The sequence below is a fragment of the Bos javanicus genome, chromosome 25 (assembly GCF_032452875.1).
Source record: "Bos javanicus breed banteng chromosome 25, ARS-OSU_banteng_1.0, whole genome shotgun sequence".
Taxonomy (NCBI): domain Eukaryota; kingdom Metazoa; phylum Chordata; class Mammalia; order Artiodactyla; family Bovidae; genus Bos; species Bos javanicus.
The window spans coordinates 2,748,223-2,770,539 of NC_083892.1; the positions used below are offsets into that span (position 1 = coordinate 2,748,223).

The 22,317-nt window shown below is 42.4% G+C and overlaps 1 protein-coding gene and 1 long non-coding RNA gene across 7 annotated transcripts; one reads left to right on the top strand and one right to left on the bottom strand.

Annotated features, from left to right (window-relative positions):
* Window positions 1–1,480: 1,480 nt before the first annotated feature.
* On the bottom strand, window positions 1,481–6,820 carry LOC133238177 (uncharacterized). Its single transcript, XR_009733450.1, has 2 exons — window positions 6,731–6,820; window positions 1,481–4,693 (listed from the first exon to the last, which is right to left on the bottom strand). It is a non-coding gene; the product is annotated as an uncharacterized LOC133238177 (long non-coding RNA).
* A 500-nt stretch (window positions 6,821–7,320) lies between these two features.
* Window positions 7,321–22,308, top strand: ZNF75A (zinc finger protein 75A). Of its 6 annotated transcripts, none has more exons than XM_061400981.1 (9): window positions 7,321–7,411; window positions 8,822–9,349; window positions 10,535–10,730; window positions 11,440–11,531; window positions 11,808–11,934; window positions 12,934–13,025; window positions 13,309–13,435; window positions 15,498–15,608; window positions 15,784–22,308. In XM_061400981.1, exons 2-9 carry the CDS (start codon window positions 8,939–8,941, stop codon window positions 16,464–16,466), a joined length of 1,839 nt encoding a protein of 612 aa, XP_061256965.1. In that variant the 5' UTR covers window positions 7,321–7,411; window positions 8,822–8,938; the 3' UTR covers window positions 16,467–22,308. The 6 variants fall into 6 exon arrangements, with proteins under 6 accessions (XP_061256965.1, XP_061256966.1, XP_061256967.1 ...); XM_061400982.1 differs by having other exon boundaries at window positions 15,787–22,308; XM_061400983.1 differs by having other exon boundaries at window positions 11,850–11,934.
* Window positions 22,309–22,317: the final 9 nt, after the last annotated feature.

Below are 22,317 nucleotides of genomic sequence, written 5' to 3' on the forward strand. Positions count from 1 at the left end.
TCCTTCCACCGCGAGAAGTTCCTGGCGGCGCGACTACACTCTAAGCTTCCCGGTCCGCAGGTGCGCGCGCTCACCCGCAGTCCGACCCTCCCTCGTGGTCCAGCAGGAGGCGAGCTGGTACGGGTGGGCAGGTCTCGGGCGGGGAAGGGTGGGTCTAGGGGCCCACGGCCCACTGGGAGCACCTCTTCAATTTTTAGTTCGCTGTCTCTGGCCACAGGATGGGGAACTGATGGCAGAGGAGACCAAGGAGACAGGTGCAGAGTGGATGCACCCTGGACTAGGAAAGGAGCAGTAAGGAGGAAGTAGAGCTGAGGTCAGACCTTCAGGATGCAGCGCCTACAGGACTTCACGTGGATCCAGGCCGAAGTCTTCGGATGACCTCCAGGGGCACTGAAAATCTGTCCCTGGTTTGTCTTTGCTCCGGTCTCCACTAGTCGCCCCTACGGCAACCATCCAGGGACCTCGACGCTTCCCAGGGACATACATTCTGACACCAGAGAGCCTGTGCTCACTTCCCCTTTGCCTAGACTGCCTTTTCCCCTGCTTCCCCCACACTTCAAAGGCCAGCTCAGAAGTCACACTTGCCCGTTCCCTATTATCCAAGCACTCATAAAGCCCTCTGTGAACTCATTTTGGCTCTCACACACCCAACTGTGGCTTGTTCCTATTCCTAAATACCCAGCACAACAACGTGAAATATGCAAAATCAATGAATACTGTTTTTGGGGGGAGGGGGTTGCTATTCGCAGGATTTGTGGGGTCTCAAATGGTGACCAGGGATTGAACCTGGGCCGTGGCAGTGAAAGTCTGGAATGCTAACCACTAGGCCACCACGGAACTCCCTCAATGAATACTTTTGAAAAGAATATGACTGCAGGTCATATATTCTGAGACTTTATGAACACTGGGGTAAAAATGGATGTTAATGCCATGAACTTGAGAGCTATCCAGTATGCTCATCTGACATTCCCCCTCAACTTCTTCCACCATCCATTCTACCCTAGGGATTGAAAGATGTCTCAACAAATGCTAATTTGTAAATAACAAAAATGTTAATAAGATATAAAACTGTATTTACAATGTAACTTACCTATTTTAAAGATACATGCAATATACCAAAGTGTTGAGAGTCCATCATTAGTCAATAAAATTTGAGTGCTTTTATCTTTTTTATGTTGTCTTTTATAATTGGCATGTTACTTCCACAATAAGAGAAAAACAAACACTAAGTAGGTGGTAACCCATTTACAAGAGCAGTGTGTCACACCATTACATTGAAAAATCTGTCCTTACCTTCTTAAATAACTAGTCAGCATAAACATAGCTGCTTTGTTATATGCTGTGAATATATTTAGATTTTAATGCTTTCCTCACATCCATTCCACCCATAATCTGGGACAGTAATTCCTTATTTAAAGCCTTTGCCTTAAGTAGAAAAAAAATGGATTAAATAACATATTTATACATAAAAACCCCCAAATTTATTCCTTTCAAATTGTTTATTTTATAAACAATATAAATGGGCATTGCTATGCAAAGTGAGGTCAGTTGATAAAAACAATGACAATCCACAACAGGTCTAGTTCATGTATCATCACAAAATTGCAGAAATCTTTAAACACAACATCTAATTATTACAACCAGAAGTTGAAGGCATACTGAAGGAATACTTAATATTATGAGGCCTCGGTTTCAAAAACCTACCAATTCTAGAATGGATCCTGTTCTGGAACTGTTTCTTGATTATTTCTTGTTGCATCTCTTTCAGTGTAAAATGGAACCTTTGAAACTCAGGTGTGACATCGACAAAGTCAAGTAGGTAGTCCAAACTCTTTCCTACAGCTGATAACTTAAATTCATCAGCCTCCTCTTCAGCTCCTTTTTGAACAACTTTCTTTATAATTCCACCTTTTGTTTCTGGGGTGCTACCCTTTTCTTCTTCACCCACATTGAACCATACCCTATTGTCATCCAGCTTGGTTTCCAACTCCCTACATGTCTCAAGAATTTCTCTATAATCCCCATCTTCTAAGCCTTGAAGATCATATTCATGTTCCTTTTTGTAAAGAAGATTTTCTCATGCATTTGCTATCATTATTTGCTTTACTTCATCCCAACTCTTTGCCCAGTTAAAAACTGCTCTTTTTAGGTTGTAGATTTTAATCTTGGAAACTAATTTTTCTCCTTTTTCTTGTTCATCATCACTTCAAAAATTACAAGACTTTCCTCAAGTTGCTTCCACCAGTAAAGTCGTTTGCAGCTCAAGATCACGCCTTGATTCATTGGTTGAATTAGGGTTGAAGTGTTATGGGGAAAGAATATGCATTTTATTCGACCATCCTCACTGGTTAGTAATTCAGTAGAAGGGTGAACTGGAGAACTGTCCAGAAGTAACAAGGCCCTGACATCCTCCTCTTGGAATCTTAGGACATTAAGTTGGAAGTGCTTGACCTCAGGAACAAAGTTTTGAAAAAACCATTCTGAGAACAATTCTCTGGTGAACCAAACATCTTTACTAGGTTTGTATATCACAGGTAATGTACATGTGTCCTCTTTTACACTTTTGGGCAGCTTTGATTTTCCAATAATGATTGACTTCAACTTATGAGTACCATCTGTGTTTGCACATAAAAGAGCAGACAATTTTTCTTTGTTTATTTTCCTCCCTGGCAGGCAAATATCTTTTCTGCTTGCCTGAGTATTTTCTGGCATTGACTTCCAAAAGAGGTCAGTCTCATCCTCATTGTACAGCTAAGCAAGACACAACTTCTCTTCTTTGATAAGCATGGACAGTTTTTGTCGAAATGACTCAACATTTTCTGAAGCTGAACTTAGGACTTGTTCCGCACATACTTTTCGGTTCCCAATTGCATGCCTATTTCGAAACCTAAAAAGCCAACCAGTGCTAGCTTTGAAGTCTGTTCTCCCAAAACACTGTGCGAATCTCTCGGCAGCAGCTTGAAGCTCCACACCTCTCACAGGGACACCAGCAAAGCGTTTCTGTTGGTACCACACGTAGACAGCATCGTCCACGTCACCATATTTGGCTCCTGTTGTCCTCTTTCTCTTCTCAGCCCCTATTAATGGCACATCCTGCTTCAGTACAAAGTCCAAAATCAATTTCTTATTCTTTTTAATGTCATAAAATGTTGACTTACTGATTCCAAATTCATCCATTACACTTTTAAGAGATCTTCCAGCTTCAATCCTACTTAGAACCCTCATTTTCTCCTCCAAATTCAGTGTTGTATATTTCCCTCTCTTATTCATACTGAATTTGGTTTCAAACAATCAATAGAGGTAAAAAGAAAGAAGCCTTACTTAATTAGAAAAAAAAAATACAAATAAAAAAAAAACCCATCCCCTCCAAAAACTAGCACAAACTTTCAGAAGGCACAGGCATTTATACTAAAGGGTTCACATATCCCTAAAAGGGATAAAGGCTCATGTAGTGCTGGTCTAGAGGTAAAGGTCTGAACTCAGAGTTACCACTGCCAAGGTCCTGTCTAGCTGTTGCTACTGCAAGACATGGGTGATCAGTCTTCAGAACCCTGCTTCTGAATGCTGCTTGTTCTCCTCCTCTCTCTTTACAGTAGCACCAGTCAGGAATAACAGGAATACCTGCATACTCTCCCTAACTGAATATAGGAAAAGACACAAAAGGAAGAAAAAAGGTGAGAAAAAAGGTCTGCTCACAAGAACAGACTTAAGATAAATAAGATAAATCTCAATAAAAAGTAGTGCTTCAGAAGGAAGTATGAAAGCCTGAAAGGCAAGGACAGAATAATATTGTGTAACAGATGCAGTGTGGCTTCTCCTCTCCTGAAACAAGCTGATTTTCCTCACTGCCAGAAAGGAAAGCAGTAATCATACTGCTCTGCCTGTAGTGGTCACTGGGCAGCAGTCCGTCCACCTGGATAAAGACTTAAAGCCATCCTGACAGTGAGATGTCTGGAGAGTTGGAATTCAGGAACAGTAGTATACTATCTTTAGGCAAAGAAGAAAGTTTTTGTCCATATGAATGAAATCCAACTTTTACTGCATTCAATACAGCATTCCCAAATACTAAGCTTTAACTTGGGTGTTTCTTATGTTTACCAAGGTAATCTGTTAAGTTTACAAATAATGTATGTTATTGGCACTTTTCCACTCTCAGATATTCTTCCTTGTGTACATTTTGTGTATTTTCAAGTGTTATTTATAACAAATTCTTCCATATTTGGGATATTATCAAGTTTCAGCATCATGGCAATTCTTAGAGATGAGCCCAAAAGTTTTATAAAAATTTTACAATAGTAAAAAAAAGTAAAAGATTTGTCCTTGAGATTGTTTTCCTAAATTTACATTGAGTGTTCAGTAACACATTTTCTCCATTTGAGATTTTATTTGATTTCTCTTCAGCATAGATTTTACTTAATTTGACCCAAGACTCAGTTTTTCCACGGCTTGAAGAAATTTAAACGGTTTCTCTATTGATGATTCTTATCTCTGTTTCCCATAAATCCTTCTGTTGGCAAACTCTTCTATAGCTCTGCACCCTCAAATATTCCTTTTAAGTCCTCCTGGTGTTGCCCAAAGCCATTCATTCCATGTCTTTAGAAATGTCCTACTCTAGGTTAATTTCATGGTTCTCCTTCCAGATACATAACCTCATGGGAAGTAACAAAACTGCCACTTTTATCCATTCCAGGTGCTATGAAGAAAGAAAAGTATGTCAGAGAAATGAGAAAAATAATTGGTATTTCAGTTATTTTTCTTCTCTTTTAGGGCAAAGCCTGACTGACTTTCATTCATTTCTTGACTACACAGGATTCTCAAAAGCCTCTCACCTAGAAGAACCCAGACCATTAGTTTTCCTCTAACATTTGTTGCAAGAAATGTCAACTGCTTTACAGAGTACTAAGGCTCAAGAAAGAATACAAAAATGAATAGGGTGTGAAGCCAACGACAGGCTAAGCTCAAGCAACCTTCTAAAAAAAGGCAGCTCTAACTAAGGCGATTACTATTATAAACCAAAAAAGGAAAGAGTGTTTGTTAGCCAACAGCAGCACCATTAAACCCAGCCAGTCACCCAGCAAAAACATTCAGCCTGCTATGGCAGTTGTATGATGTCTCAGAATAAACTGCATGCTTTCATTGTTTTCCAGCTGTACATTCATCATTTCTCAAACTGTGCCCAGGCAGCGAAAGGTGAAATCAAAAGGAAAGATTTTCAGGGGACTTTAGTGGCTTCCTCAGCAAGAATAAGGAACTGTGGCCCTTATCCTTAACATTCAAACAACAGTCATCAGGGGCCCTCATTCACAATTCAGCATTTTGTGACTTCTTTCCTCTTCTTCCTTTCAGAGGGTCTCTTTTCCCACTTTCTTCTCCCTGTGTTCAGTAACCAGCTCCCTACCCATGTTATGAATCAGGCCTGCCAGAGACACTCAGGGGCACAGCTGGCAGAGCTCCATTTATTCAGTTTAACAAATTCCAATTTTATGTTCAGCTTGGTCCAGATGATGAGGATCTCAATGCTCTGAATTACATGTGGCAGACTTATTGCCCACTGGTTCTGAGAGACTGGAAACAGCAACTACTTTGAAGAGACTAAGTCACAACCTGAAATTCTAAGGAAATGAACCTGCTTTGAAACATATTCAAGTGACTTAGGCAGATACTTTTTTTTGGGGGGGGGGCATGCTGCATGGTTTGTGGGATCTTAGTTCCCCAACCAGGGACTGTACCCATGCCCTCAACAGTGGACGCAAGGAGCCCTAACCACTGGACCGCCAGGAAATTCCTGGCAGATACTATTATCACCTCTGTTTAATCCTTTTCTCTCAAAAAGAATCAAGATCTACGCCTTGGAGTGTAACACCAGTCTACCTAAAAGCAAAAATAGCATAATGACCTGGTAATGGTCTCTTATTTTTGTTCCCACCTTAAACTTAGCTCCAGATGAGCTGCCCTGGAAGAATCTCTGTCAAAACCCCTCAAATGATACTCTTTATTACTTTATTTTATTAAATGCCATCTCTTCACTTCCATTCCAGGCTCCATAGTAGAAGTACAAGAACTCATTTTCTAACTTTTACTCTAAATATACCCTAATTACATTGAGTTAAAAAAAAAAAAAAGAACTAAAGATTTTCTTACATGCTCATCTCTGAAGCTTTCAAGACTGCTCTTACCTTTCCCCCTGCCTGGAATATGGCCCCACTCTCTGCTGCAGGGCAAATCCCTCAAGGACTTCTGTAACTTTTCCCTATCCCCAAATCAACTTTCACTTCCTTGGAACTCTCACAGCGTTCAGCTTATGTGTTACTCTTTCCTACCTGTGTTACTGATATTTGTTAAATTGTCTCAGTCCTTTCCCCAGATTTCCTGAATCAAAGGCACCGTCCTACGGACTCTGTAACACGGGCTACACGTGGTAAACTTGACTAGACTTGGCTGACAATTGAAAGCGGACAACCTGAGATACTCAGATTCCTATAAATGACTCAGTACATATTTACGGAATGCCTACATTACCCAGGAAACTCTATAAGACATAAATAAAGTAAAGAAGGTTCCCATCCTCCGGGGAGTGCGCTCTGGTGGAAAAAACATAAGATAGGAAAAAGGACCCTAAATTCCACTGGAACACTCCCATTGGTGAATTACCTGACCTTGAACTCCTTAGCTCTCAATTCTCTGTCAAGGAGCTCTAGGAAAGGAAACTACTGCACAAGGAAAAACCTACCTCACAAGAAAAAACAGAATTGTGCGAGTACGCACGCCCTGAAACGGGCACACCCCCCCCAGGGGCCGTTGATCCTGACCGGGACAAAACGGACTTGTACTGGCGGAGATGCGACGAGCCCCGGGACCGCAGCTCGGACACTGCCCGCTAAGCCGGAAGGGGACGGCGACCCTCAAGGACGAATCTGAATCACTAGACTCCGCCGGCAGCCCAAACGCGACACAGGGACGACCTGGACGCACGAGCCTCAAAGAGCTGGGACTAGAGACAGCGACACCCGGGCGTCGAGTCGCGCGCTGGGCCCTCTAGGCTGGACGGACTTGGAGACTGGGCGGTCGGTAACCCTTTCTTGCTGTCAGGGCTGAATTCTGAGCCGAAGGAGGTAGCCCAGCCGCGCCTGGAACCGCAGCGCTAGCGCCCCAAGCGGGGCTGCGAGGGCCCCTCCCCGGAAGTGCGTCCCTTCTACTTCCGGTTGGAGTGCTGATCTTGGCGCCAGGCGGCCAGCAGAAGAGGTAGAGCGGCTGGGTGGGCCTAAGTGGTTCCAGACCTGCGCCCCAGGACCCGCCTCTGAGTGGCGTGGAGCCGGGGGTTGTGCTCCTCAGAGCGGCGGTTAGACGCTTGGCGGCTTGCGGTTGAACCCCGGGAAGAGGGAACGGCTTCCACGAAGCCAGGCTGTCTGAGGTAACCTGGAAGCGGCTTCCCCTTCAGCGCCGGCTCCGGAGCCGCCGAAAGACGCCTGTCACTGCTCGCGGCCGCTGCAAGGCGGGTGGTCGGAGCCGGTCGGCCAAACTACCCCGGGCGAGGCCCGACGTCAGGTTCCTGAGGCCGCTCTGCACCCTTTGCGCGGGTGGCGCCCGGGCCCGCGCGGCTGAAACCCGCTCGGACACTGCCTGCAGGCCCAGTGCTCGCGGACGCGCCCCGAGTCGTGTCCACTTTCCCGCCTCCGCCGGCGTTTCCTATACTGGCTGATGTGACCGCGGGAGAAACGAGAGTCCTCGCCTCAGAGATCAGCCTCTGTGATGCAAAAGTTTGTTAAGTGTCCCCCGTGCCCCCTGAGCCGCGTGGGCATAGGGAGCCGGCCTTTTGTAGATACCGCGGCTTCCTGGGCAGAATTTCTGTGCCATTTCTGCTGGGTAACCTCAGGGAAAGTGAGATTCACGAGGCCTTGCTCAGAGGTCTAAATGACCCTTGGAAAAGCTGAAAGTAATCATCACCAGCTCACATGCTCTCCTTTTTTATCTGCTTGACATTTGGATAAACATTTTGTGAACAAGGGTCACCTGTAATTTTTCCTAGATCAAATTCAAAATACACGTATAAATCTTGTGCATAGTTTTCTTTACACGTCTTGCAAAGAAATGTCAAGAATGTTTTCAGTTAGTTGATTTCTTGTGGGCATCCCCCTTTTTTTTTTTTTTTGCTGTACTTTGCGAAATATGAGATCTGAATTCTCTGACCAGGGATCAAACCCTTGCCCCCTGCACTGGAAGTGTGGAGTCTTAATCACTGGACCCCCAGTAGACTCCCTTGGGAGATGCTTTTTTCAAGAAAATAAGGCTCCAGTTTTCCTAATTACTTTCCTTCTACTCTGGTCTCATAGTTTCAGCTCTCCTGGCAGTAATCACAATGGAAAGTAGCACCTCAAATGGTCCAGGAAGCGAAGGTTTCCATCTCAAGAGGATGAAGGGTAATACAAGTGTACCCACTTACCAAAGACAGAAGATTAGGATGATATGTTGACATTTTAAGAGAAACTCAGAATATTCTCCTAATCTTTTTTTGACATGGAGAGAATGGCATAAGAAGTGCATGAGTTAAATATTTGGATAATCCCAAAACTCGTGGGAGCCAGTGGGTACTAGGTTTTTCACTTGCTAACCTTTCCTGATTTATTTTTTTCTTTTGAGAAGGAGAAGTGACTTACTGGAATTTGTCTTTAATAAGCTGTGCTGTATTCAGTTGGTTAATAGAAAAGGAGCAAAACACAGGCCTGGCAGTTGATTTTTAAAGTTCATTTTTCTCATAATAAGTAGCAAGTAATAAAGTTCATGTGACAATATCTTACTGACGTGAGCTTGTTTCTGCTCTCAGTGCCTTAGGAAGAAGATCCTTTTATTGATTTTATTCAAAACCAGATCGGGCTTCAGTTGTCAGAGGTAGCCGCTGGTGGGGTGTCTAATACAGGAGCAGAATTGTTCCTGGAGAAGAATGATGACAGTAGATCTGAAGGTGGCTGAGTTCTCGAACCCTCAGATCAGAGCTCTTTGGGAGACCAAAGGACCTGTGGCAGAGAACGCCAGTCAGCATAAGAAACATGCCCCACAGATGGACAGTCTCAGTCCTGAGAGGTCTCACCAGCACTTCCGGAACTTCCTCTATCATGAAGCAGCTGGACCCCGGGAGGTAGTTGACCAGCTTCAAGAATTATGCCGTCAGTGGCTGAGGCCAGAGATTCATTCAAAAGAGCAGATCTTGGAACTTGTGGTGCTAGAGCAGTTCCTAACCATTCTGCCCGGGGACACCCAGACTCTCATAAAGAAGCAACATCCACAGAGCATCGAGGAGGCTGTGGTCCTGGTAGAACACTTGAAAAAGGAAACTGGCCAAACAAGGAATGGGGTGAGGAGAAAGATTCTTGATGTGCAGTGAAATAGAGTGAAGGTGGATATACTGGGGCAGTTAATTGGGAGAAAAAATGGATTAGGTCACTATTGGATTGCTCCTTTAGCACTTGTGAAGCAGGACCTGAAAGCACAGACCTGCAGCCTTAGTCAGCCCATAGGATTCAGAGATCCTGGTAGAGACCTCCCTGGCCTTAGGGACAGAGTTGAGTTTTGCTCTCTTTGGAGCCAGGGTGTGTTGAGGGTAATGAGCCTAGTCTGGCTTGGCCAAGGAGATGGACCTCAAATTCTTAGAAACATACAAAAAGCACTAAGGAGCTGGAGAGTTCAGGACAGATCAGAAAAGAAAGATCTCTGAGAGACCAAAAGAGAGCGAAGATACGACAGAGAAGGAACAAACCAAACGACTAGGGGACAACTGCCCAGGAAGGGGAAAAAGTAGAAAGAACACAGAGAAAGAAAGATTTGAAATCCCAGCAGAGTAGCTGAGAGAAGAAAGACCCTGAGGGATAGTGTCCTCTGTACCATAGGTGAGAGCCTCCACTGCCCTCTCTCAGTGGTTGTTCCTGGCTCTGCTCTGAGTGGGGATCCAGGACATGCCCTTGGGCAGGTGACAGCTCACCAGCTGGCCTCAGGCCCACTGTGAATACCAGGAGGGCACGTGTTTTGTATCAAAATCATTTGGGGATAGGACAGAGCCATTTCTCTTACCCGCTTTTTTCTCCATTTCATCCCCATTGTCTTTAAGAATCTTCCCTGACTATGTGGAAAATCTGGTTGACAGGACAACTTTTAAATTCAATTCCTTAATCTTCTGAGAGAAGACAGGAAACCACCAAGGCAAGGATCTAAGTTGGGAGAGAAAGCCTGTCAAGGCAGCATGAGAACAGGTGGCCTGTGCAACCCTGTTAGTGGGCTGAACTGGGCTGAATTCAGAGAGTGGGACTGCTGTCTTGGAGAGCTGGCAGTAACCACACCCTTTACTGGTTTCTCCCAGTTTTCCTATGTTGTGTATGGATTGTTCTTGTGGAAAATTGGTGGCTGGTATCTCTAGGTCTTTGTGTCATTTCCTTCAGCGTCTCCCTCTTTCCCCGCAGTCTCACTCTCTGCTTTTTCTTCCCTCTCCCATCAAGCCCAAACCAAAAGTCAGTTCTGTGGTAACAAGTATGGGGGTTATTTCTAGGTTGCAGTCCAGGAGCTGGGAAAGGAGGCAGTGCTCTTGGGAGAAGCAGCAGAGGCCCCAGGCTTCCAGCTGAAGCCAGCAGAGTCCCAGCCAGCGGGCATGTCCCTGGAGGAAGAAGTTTGGAATATACACCAGGGTCTACAAGAGCCACTGAGCAGGAATACCCACAAAGAACCTGAGCCCGTATGTGAGAGGGGTAAGGATCTTCATGTTACTTTTCTTCTCCTGGGAGGTGGGATATAATTTAAGCCAAAATGTGTGAGCACTTCTGGTTACCCTGCCCTGTGGATCTACTAATGCAGCTACGTTAGCAATTAGGATGCCCCCCAGGTGGCGGTAGAATAGGTCATGTGGGGTTGAGGGTGGGGGTTGGCCTAAGATACAGAAATCTCCCAACCGCAGAACCCTGGTAATAACACCAACAATTGTTTTTAGAAAAGTAAAGATGGTCTGGCTCACCTCATCTTGAAAATACAGAAGAAATCTGGATCAGAATGGGTGGTTAGTGACAGAATGTTAGTAATAGAATGTGTATACTACTGTGTACCAAGGAAAAAGTAATAAATGATTTAAAAACTATTTCCTACTGTACACTGGAGTCCTTGAGTATTTCATTTGCAAATATGTTTAAACTTTGCCAAGGTGACCAATTTATGTCATCAGAGGAAAATAATAAAAAGAGTTTTCTTTTGTTAATTTTGCTTGTGGAAACTGGGGCACCTGTTGTAGAGGCTGGTAGATACTTGGTTCTCATTAACAAGGAGAAAGCCATTTCTGTGCACCACATGCTTATAAAACATCTCATCAATCCTGAAAAAATCAGGGTCTTCTGTCTTTTAGAACTGACCATAGCATATTAGAAACATAAGCAAGAAATATTTACTATGGCTCCATTTCACCCACAGTGGGGCCTGCTCACCGGATCCTAGCCTTTCCTGAGCAGACAGACACCAAAGACTGGACAGTGGCACCTGAGCTTGTCTTGCCTGAGTCCCAGGTGAGCTGTGCTTTCCAGAATCTTGGGCTACCTCTCCCTGCTGCCCATGACCCACCCTGCCCAGCAGATGCTCAGAGGACTTAACGCAGATTTTCTCAGGACTTTGGGCACCTGTTTGCTGATCCCGTGCCTACTTCCTTTCTACTATCTCACTTAAAATTAATTCATGTGCTGTTAGTTCCTTTAGTGACTGGCTTACCATGCAGTTCATGGCTCAGAAGGTTGGGCCACTTTTGAAGTGGCAAGTACTTGGCTGAAGCCCATTCTCTTCTTTAGAGCTTATTGACATTTGAAGAAGTGGCCATGTATTTTTCCCAGGAAGAATGGGAGTTACTGGATCCCACTCAGAAGGCCCTCTACAATGATGTAATGCAAGAAAACTATGAGACTGTCATCTCTCTAGGTAAAGTTTCTTTTTCCCCTTCCCTTTGCACAGCAGTGGACTAATCTGTCCTGTTTTGGGGGGTACTGAGAATGCACCCTTGTGAGAGTCTGTTCTAGTAGCTGACTGGTTCTCAACTAGATGGTGGGGCAGGGAAAAGGTACACCAGATCACCAGCAAGCTTTTAACACGTGTACATACTCATTCCTTATCCTAAATCTTGATCCTTCTCTTTTTCCCTCAAAATCGCTCTTCTCTTATCTTTCCTTCACCCAGTATTTTAGGCTAGAAAACTTGTGGTCATCCTTTGCACCAATCTGTTCCAACCCCGGTAGTATTATGCATCACTAGTTCTCTTGGCTCCACCTTCCCGTGTGGCCTGAGTCCAACCAAGTCTCAGCCTCCTGTGCTTTAGCATTGTGGTGTAAGCAGCGGCAGTCTCTAATAATGTCCACCTCCATACTTGGCACCCCCTGCCAGCATTCCTCCCTGCCTGCAGTCTGTTCACACAGCAGCCAGAATCCTTTAAAAAACCAGTTCATATCAGAACATGGCTCAACATCAAAGCCTTACCGTGATTTTTCACACATTCAAAATAAATCCAAACTCCTTATAGAGTCACCCAGGAACCCCCAAGTTCTGGCCCCTCTTCACTTTCCTCCCCTAGTCTGCCACTCCTGCCCTGCTCAGTCTTCTTTAGCCACACTGGTCTTGCTGTTTCTTGAACTCACCAAACTCATTCCGACCTTTGGGTTTTCTGTACCTGGCACATTGGACTCCGTACTGCGTTGTACAACACCTTTTCTTAACTTCACTCTTGAAAACTGAAGAGTCAAGTGGGAAACCTGTCTTAGGGGCTAGTAGATGCTTGTTTAAAATGAGATAGCTACTTCTCAGTACCATGTAACACTTGTAAAGTTGTTCTATCTCAACTGAAAGAATCAGGATCTTCTATACTTTTGAATTAAGCCTAGGATGTTCAAAGATGGGAGGGAGAGAAATTTTCTTGTTCTTCCACAGCTGTGCCTGCTCACCAGCTCCTAGCCTTTCCTAAGCAGACAAATACCAGTGAGTGGACAGTGGCACCTGAGCTCATTCTGCCTGAGTCCCAGGTGAGCTGTACTTTTCAGCTTCTTGGGGCTGCCTCTCCCTGCTGCCCATGACCTGCCCTGCCCAGCAGGTGCTCAGAGGTGTCCCAGATGTTCCCCCTGGGGAACTGAGTACCTCCTGGGCTGTTTGCTGATCCCTTGCCTACTTTCTACCATCTTGCTTTAAAATAATTCATGTGCTATTAGTTCCTTTAGTGACTGGCTTACCTTGTAGTTCATGGCTTAGAAGATTGGGCTGCTTTACTGTAGTGGCAAGTACTGAGCTGAAGCCCATTCTCTTCTTTAGAGCTTGTTGACATTTGAAGAAGTGGCCATGTATTTTTCCCAGGAAGAATGGGAGTTACTGGATCCCACTCAGAAGGCCCTCTACAATGACGTAATGCAAGAAAACTATGAGAGTGTCATCTTTCTAGGTAAAGTTTCTCCCCTTCACTTTGCCTAGGAGTGGACTAAACTGTCCTGTTGTTGGCATACTGAGGATGCACCCTTGTGAGAGAGTCTCTGTTCTAGTAGCTGACTGGTTCTCAATAAGATGGTGTAGGCAGGGATCACCAGATCGCCAGGGAGCTTTTCCCCAGTACACATTCCTTATACTGTTGGAATTCTTGATCTCTTCTTCCATCTAAACTTGCCCTTACATCTTTCTCATTTCTGTAAAAGGCATCCCCATTCATCCACTTGCTCAGAGCAAGCAATGTCCAGTCACCCTTTACCTCGATCTGCTATAATACCCCACGAAGTCTAGCACTCTTGGTTCCACCTCACAGTGTAGCCTGAGTGTCACATCTCAGCTTCTTGTGCTCGTAGCATCCTGGTCTTAGGTAGCAGCATCTCTATCGAGGTTTACCTCAGTACGTTCTTCCTGGCACCCACTGCCTGACCTCTCACAGTCTGTTTCCTATGTGGCAGCCAGAGTCTTTTAAAAACCTGACCAGATCATGACATTTTCTGCTTCAAACGTTACAATAACTTCTCATAACGTTCAGAATAAATCCAGGTTCCTTACCAAGACCCAGGACCCTCCAAGGTCTGGCCCTTCCTCATCAACCTGCTGTCGTCTCCTGCCACTTGTGCCCTTGCTCTGGACCCTCTAGTCACACTACTCATCTTGTTTCATGGACTTGATGTGCTCATTTCTTCCTCCTTCCCTCTGCCTGGCCCACATTTCTGCCTCATGACAAAATCCTCATTTTAGGGTTCTGCTCAGATGTTACTTAAGGAGACTTTTTATACAACTTTATATCTCAAGTAGCTTCACAGAAGCAGAATCTTAAAATGTTCTCTTACCCTCCCTTAGTTTTCTTCAAAACGTGTATCACTTCCTGACATTTTATTTGCTCGTCTGTTGATGTTAGATTGTTTCACTCTGCACAAGAATATAAGCTTTGTGAGATCAGGGGACTTGATTTATTTAGCACTATGTCCCTGGCACATAGAGGGTGCCTGGTGCACCATAGCCACTCACTACATATTTATGGTATGACTGAGTGATGAATACTTTCCATACTTGGCAGTAAGATTTTGAGAAAGTCCACTAAGTAATTCTTGTCTGTTTCTTCCACCTGGATGTGAACCAGTGAGCTATAGGAGTGGTAGAAATCTTTTCTAGTCCAGTGTTTGGTGCTTGAGGACTAAATAAAAAGTTAGTTTTATTTAGTTATTTTGTTTAACTTTTACTAAATAAAAGTAAAGATGGCATGTATCATTTATGCCTGATACTCCACCCACGGACTTTTGCATTGACTCCCCTGAACCTGGACTTGTCTAGTTTAAGTCTTCCTGTTTTTCAACTGTGGTGTTGGAGAAGACTCTTGAGAGTCCCCTGGACTGCAAGGAGATCCAACCAGTCCATCCTAAAGGAGATCAGTCCTGGGTGTTCATTGGAAGGACTGATGCTGAAGCTGAACCTACAGTACTTTGGCCACCTCATGTGAAGAGTTGACTCACTGGAAAAGACCCTAATGCTGGGAGGGATTGGGGGCGGGAGGAGAAGGGGACGACAGGGGATGAGATGGCTGGATGGCATCACTGACTCAATGGACATGAGTTTGGGTGAACTCTGGGAGTTGGTGACGGACAGCGAGGCCTGGCGTGCTGTGATTCACGGGGTCGCAAAGAGTCGGACACGACTGAGTGACTGAACTGAATTGAATAGTTAATAGGACTAGTGTGTGTATTTCTTGCAGCCTTTGCAGTTTGATTCTACCTTAGTAGAATGTGGGATATTCTTGGTAGCAGAAGATGGGGATCATGCACTATATTTCTGTGCCCTATATCTTTTTCACTGGTCCAGCTCAGGTTTATTTCTCAGTCTCCGCTTTGCATATCCATCCACCAATGAAGTATGTTATAAACCTGATATGAGATTTGGTGTTGTAAACTATTCAAGCATCCTTTGCTGTTCCTGAAATAGTTTGAAATTAGTGAACTGTTGTTAAGTTACCAGTCTTTGACCTCAGTTTTTCTGTTTCACAGCATTATTTGTGCTCCCCAAACCTAAAGTGATCTCCTGTCTAGAGCAAGGAGAAGAGCCATGGGTTCAAAGACCCCTGGAGTTCAAGGACAGTTCTGAAGAGCTGCCTACAGGTAAGTAGACCATGGGAAGAAGGGAAATGTGCCATGATAGGAATCTTTGCAAGGATTTCACATTTTATAGTTCTGCTTATCTATTTTTTTAAAAATTAGTGTTCAGTTTTTCTTTTCATTTACTATGGTTTACTTGCTCTGACATATAGTAAGCTGTTTCTCACATTTATTCCAGCAGGGCTGAAGCTTAAAAATGACACTGAAAATATTCAGTCTCTATGTCTTTCTGACTTAGAAATACAAGCACCAGTAGCTATAGCATCAAGAAAGGCCAGATTGAAAGTTCCCCAGAAAACAATTGGTAAAGAAAATCATGGTGATGTGCATAGGGTGGGGAAATTGCACCGAGATTTTCCGGTGAAGAAAAAAAAGAAACTTTCAACCTGGAAACAAGAGCTGCTGAAACTTATGGATCTTCAGAAGAAAGAACGTGCAGCAGAAAGGCCTTTTAAATGCCAGGAATGTGGGAAAAGCTTCAGAGTTAGCTCTGACCTCATTAAACACCAGAGAGTTCACACGGAAGAGAAACCATATAAATGTCAACAATGTGATAAGAGGTTTAGGTGGAGCTCTGATCTTAATAAGCACTTAACAACACACCAAGGAATAAAACCATATAAATGCTCATGGTGTGGGAAAGGCTTCAGTCAAAAGACAAATCTCCACACACACCAAAGAACTCACACTGGAGAGAAGCCCTTTACTTGTCATGAATGTGGGAAAAAATTCAATCAAAATTGCCACCTTATTAAACATCGGAGAACTCACACAGGTGAGCAGCCTTACACCTGTACCACGTGCAGGAGGAACTTCAGCAGACGCTCAAGCCTTCTTAGACACCAGAAACTCCACCAGTAAAGGGACGTTTGTTCAGTGTCCTCAGTCTAAAGAAATTTATCAAGTGGAACTTGACTTTAAAGTTAAGAAAAATACAAAATTATGAAGCATGAAGAATTTTTCATCAGGAAACTTTGGGATATAAACGTGTCATAGAAGGAATCAAGGTTGACTCTTCAAAGGATTTGTTAGTAGTTGCACTACTTGCTATTTTTACTAAAAGCTTCCAGGGAATTCCTTAGCAGGAGAGGTGTTCTAAGAACATTCTGAGGAAAGCAAAAAGCTGTTTGGGGATGTATATAGCAAAACAGCAAATTCAGCTTTGCATAGCAGATGCAGCTATGAAATAATCTTTTTTGGCCACAGAGGTAAATATTGTTGGTTTGCATTGATTTCCCAAGGCACTCAAACTTCATATGATGGACACGTTTGTATTATAGCATGGTCTTCCAAAACAAAAAGCAATAATATGCATGTTTAGTTGCATACCGTTGTCTTCCAGGTTTGCCAGTTTCAATAATCTCATGGGCAAAAATGAATTGTAATGTAAAACTTTTGAAGAACCTAATTGGATTTTCTTAAGTGTCCCATCATTGGGCGTTGTTCACAAATTTGGACATTGAGTTCCTTGGTTAACTTTTTAGCAAATGCAGCTCTTGAATCCTATTAGTATAATTTTTACTCTGATGAAATATTTTCTTCAGCAATATCGATTCTATCCAGATGAACACATATAATCACTATTTTATGCCTCTCTGCCGGTGAATTAATCACTATTTTATGCCTCTTGAAAAGGGAGAGCACCTCTAAGAAGGAGATAGAATGGAAACAGGTTGGAATCTTTAGCCATGTAAAGAAGAACTTTCTGCAATAAAAGAAACTAGACTCTTTATATCACAATATCAATAGGATAAAACAGCCATGAAAATGAGCACTTTTTTTCAAGGTCTAAATGGAAATTAATGGGAATTCAGGATCATCTTCTCAGGTTTTTATCTGTTTGCATTTTAATTTGGTTTTTGTTTGTTGTTAAGAACAAGGAGAGAGTTACATTTGTCTGGGAACTAGAGTGTTTTCTGCACCAGGATCTTGTGGCTCCCTGGGCACGTTATTCTGGGAATCCAGTGAGCTGGAGACCAAGTTCCCAAAAGGGGAGCTAATGCTGGGTGGCAGGCAAGGATGGACAAATGCACCTCTACATTGGTTAACTTACACTGTAACTGTTAAGCAGGCAAGGACATCCTACTCCTGTTTTCTCCATCCTTTCAGGTAACAGCCTTAGGTTACGAATTTGATAGATTGCTAAAAATCTCCTTAGGTTGTGAGTTTTCTTGTAACTCCCCCTTTTATCTGCTCAGTGATGCAGATATGTTCCTGGTAAAGCATCTAGGTGTAATCAGGAAAGGAGTTAAATTATCTCTCCCAAATCTCTGACTTTATAAAGTAAGGAAGTTAGGCTTAAAGAGATCCAGAGGCTTGTTACAACCACATAGTTAGTGGGTCTGTTGGCTGTCACTTAGCTGCATCAGTCAGGCCTGAAGGCAGGATCAGCAGAACTGATCTATATGTTGTTCCGGTCCAGCCAGCCTGGATGATATATTGTTTCTAGCTAGTAAAACATGCCTGTTTCTTGATTGGTTACTGAAACATTCTTAAATCTCCATTTTCTTTGTGAAATAGAGATAATGCTTAACTCAGGGTTCTCTGAGGATTAGAGGGATTGATGAAGGAAAAGCACCTGATGATCTGACTGATAGTGGGGTCTCAGACACTGTACACATCCTTCTCTTTCCTCTGAGCCACAGTGGTGTGTTGGGTAGACTGACCACACTGAAGGAGCAGATCCATTTGTGGCTGTTGCAGCTTCTTCCAGGAGCTGAGGACTTGTGGTGGTTTGCTCAGTTGATTTGTTCCTTGGCTTCAGTGCTTTATGGTGTAAGTCACCTGACCTGATGGTGTGTCTGTCTCAGCAGGATTTCATTATCTTCCCTAAGATGAACTCTAGCAAGTATTATTTCCTAAGCGCAGGTAGCTTTGCAGCTCTGGTCTGTATGGATCTGACTGAACATCCTTGGTCTTAAACCCCTGGGATTCTTGTCTCTTCTCCCAATATATACAGGTTTGGATTTCTTGCTGGTGCTACATTCATTCATTCAAGTTAATGAGATCTTGTTATGCGCCCAGGTACTCTTCTAAAGTAAGGATACAGTAGTGGACAAGGATACAAAATGTTTATCCTCATGGACCTTGTATCCTAGTGAACAGTAAGAAGGGAATGGTTAGATGTTTTTGCTTCTTGCAGTTAGGGTCCAGACATAGTTTTGAGCAGTGGGTTACGTGCAGAGGTCTCACTTCTTGGCTGAAACATTTACTTGTTGGTGCAGGACCCTAATGCTGTTTTTTCCTGCCTCAGCCATGTAAGCATATAGAAGAGGAGACAAAATTCAGAACAGTCTGGAATGCCAAGCACCCAACAATGGGGAGCAGTACCTGTTCTGGAGAGTTCCCTAGACCTGTAATGGACTTTGTAGGAAGGATTAATAAACTTTTGTTGTGTTAAAACACTGGGATGTTGGTGCTGTGTGTTTCTGCAGCATAACCTGGCCTGTCTTGTTGGAAACATTAGAACAGATCCAGCACTTGCTGGATGGCACATGTAACCCAGGAGATGTTGACAGTCTTCTTGAAACAGGAGAAATGTGAGCCTTAGAATGAAGCCAACACCACAGCAGACAGAGCAGGGTGATACTCAGGTTTTAGAGACACCACTGAGCTGTAGGATCAAGCATCACCTGATACCTAGAATTGCACTGGACTTTTTAGCTACATAAATCTATACATTTCTTATTATTTAAGCCAATGTGATTGGCATTTCTGTTCATTGTAACTGAAATAATTCTAATATAGAGAGCAATAACTGATTTAAGATAATATATGTAGGAGAGGAACAGTGTTCTTGTATATATACTTATTTAATTCTTTCAGTATGGAAATTATCAAAATATCTAAAGTAGAGAAAATAATATGACCCTTATATAGGCTTTAAAAATTTTGCCAGTTTTTACATTTACCCACTCCATTGTTTTTGTTTTTGTTTGGGGTGGGTGGCTGGGTTTTGGAATATTTGGAATATTTTGTTTTGGAATATTTGAAGCCAATCTCAGACATTATGACATTTCATGCATAAATAGTTTCTTTGTTAGAGATAAAAAATCCTTGATAGTCTCTGCTCTAATCCGTCTATGAAAAAGAATTCCCAGTCAACAGAGGCTGTTTCCACATGGCGCAAGCTTAATTGAGAACATGGGAGCTGCCTTTTCCTCCCTCAGAGGGCTACCAGAACTTGACCAACAGCTTCTCAATATAACTCTGTAAGAGGACCCTCTTGGTCTCCTCCGCACCCCACGGTATTCATTTATGAGAACCAACAAGCAGCCTTGATGCCTCATAATAAGGGTGGTCCACAAGGAATACTAGATGCCTGTCATAATCACTTGAGCAACTTATTAAAAGTTGAAACTTCATGATCAACTGCTAACTTTTAACAAGCCCCAGTGTGATTTACTCATTAAGAGTTCAGTAGTAATAGTTAATTGTTGGTTTCCTAGAAGCCATCAAAGAACAAAATAATAGTAATTACTTTTTAACATTTTCATATGGGACATTTACACTGAAGCTCAAAAAGTGCCCTCATTTACCTACTTTTCATTGGTGGTCCTTTTTTTCTTGAAATAATGTATAAATGAATGCTAAAAATGCTATAGTAAAAATGCTTTTTACTATAATTTGTAATCCACTTCCTTCTAAGCATTCCTGTTTGATTGTATTTTTTACAATTAGCATTTAACCATCACATTTCAGTAACTGCTAAGATGAAAAATGAAGTGGATATTTAATATTCCTATTCTAGTTTTTTCCTTATTTGGTACCATACATTCTCTTAATGAAGTTTCTCTCCTTTTCCCTGGTTGGTGTCCACTTGTTCCCTTGATACTCTTTCTGTTGTTCTAAGGTTATTATTCTGTGCTTCAGCAGTCAGTGTTCTAATAGTCAAGAAGTGTGGTGCAAACTACTTTGACAGATGCCTTCATGGCCAGTTCAGCTTACCTTACTTTATAACTATTGACTTAGTCAACAAAGTGTTTTTTGCAACCAGTCCTGGTGCCATAAGTTAGGATTTATCACCTTTAATTCCCAAGTTGATGTATTAACTGTGCTGCCAAAAACTGGTTCTGTCTTTATCTCTGCCTGTGGATGTTTGCTCCCTAAAACTGTTGGAGAGATATGTACTGTGAATGTTCATTTATTCATTCAACATCAGATACTGATATAGAGCACTTATGTGCCAGGAGCATTGTTTTAGGTGCTGAGATTTTATGTTTATGAATATTTTTGGTTTTGCATTTTTGCTTCTAAAGAATGCTGGATTGGGGATAAAGTGGGCATTCTTTAGGCTCCTTCTCCATGGTTTAAACAACTTGTATAATATTTGTTGTATTCATTTGTTTGGCACTTTGGCTTTCCATGGTCAGTTTCCCACTCTGCCTTACCTTCAAGACCAACCACAGCTTCCCAAAAACAGAATAGGAAAAACACAACTCTACTGTCTTACATACCTTAATGTTTTGTTGGTTTTTTTTTTTTTAATGTGGTTGGGTTGATTTAAACTCTTTACATTTTGTGAGTGGATTTGCACAATTTGGAGAGCATCTCCAATAATTTTTAAGAAAATATTATAAGTAGAGACATAATTAGAGCATTAGAGCAGAAATAAGAAATCTAGCTACATTCTCAGTAAGTCATGAAGACAGAAAGCCAACTCTTATGAAAAGTTGGGCACTTTAGTATATCAGCAATTATATCCTACTTGCCAAAAGAGTATTTTTAAAGCTTGTGTCAAGTTTTTATAACTACAAACCCCCAAATGATGAGAAACATCATCTCAGGAAGCATTACTTGACACTAAAGAAACTCAGTAGTAGAGAGATTATTATTGAAGAATTTGAGTAGACATTTCTCACAATAAGATATACAACTGGGCAGTCAGCATATAAACAGGCATTCAACATCATTAGCCTTCAGGGAAATTCAAATCAAAATCACACTGAGTTCCCTGGCAGTTCAGTGGTTAAGGCTCTGTCACTACCAAGGGCCCAGGTTTGACCCCTAATTGGGAAAATAAAATCTCACAATTCGCCAAAGAAACAAAAAAACATTGAGTTACCACTTAACCTCCCCTAATGTGGCTATAACCAAGATTAATACATGTTATCAAGGATGTGAAGAAATTAGAACCCTCACACACTGCTTGTGGAAATTTAAATTGTACAGCCATTGAAGAAAACATTTGATCTGTAACTTCAAAAGTTAAACATAGAATTTCCATTTGTCCCAGCAATTCGACTGCTAAGCATTGTATATACCCAAGAGAAATGAAATCTTATGTCCACAAAAAACCTTATATATGAACATACATAGCAGCATTAGTCACAGTAGCCCTGAAGTAGAAAGGACCCCAAAATTTACCAACTGATAAATGGATAAAAAATGTTATAGTTGTACAACGGGATATTATTAGCAATATAAAAATAAAGGAAATTAGGATACATGCTGTGACATGGATGAATGTTGAAAACATGCTAAGTGAAAGTAGTTAGACATAAAAGGTCACATGTATTACATATCAAGAATAGACAAATCTTTAGAGAGCAAAAGTGAATTAGTATTTTCCAGGAACTGGAAGCTGCAGGGGGTCGAGTTTGCTAAAGATACGGGGCTTTTTCAGGGGATGAAGAAAATGTTCTGAAATTAGTGATGATGAAATGTAAATATACTAATAAACTGCTGAATTAAATACCTTAAATTGTGGATT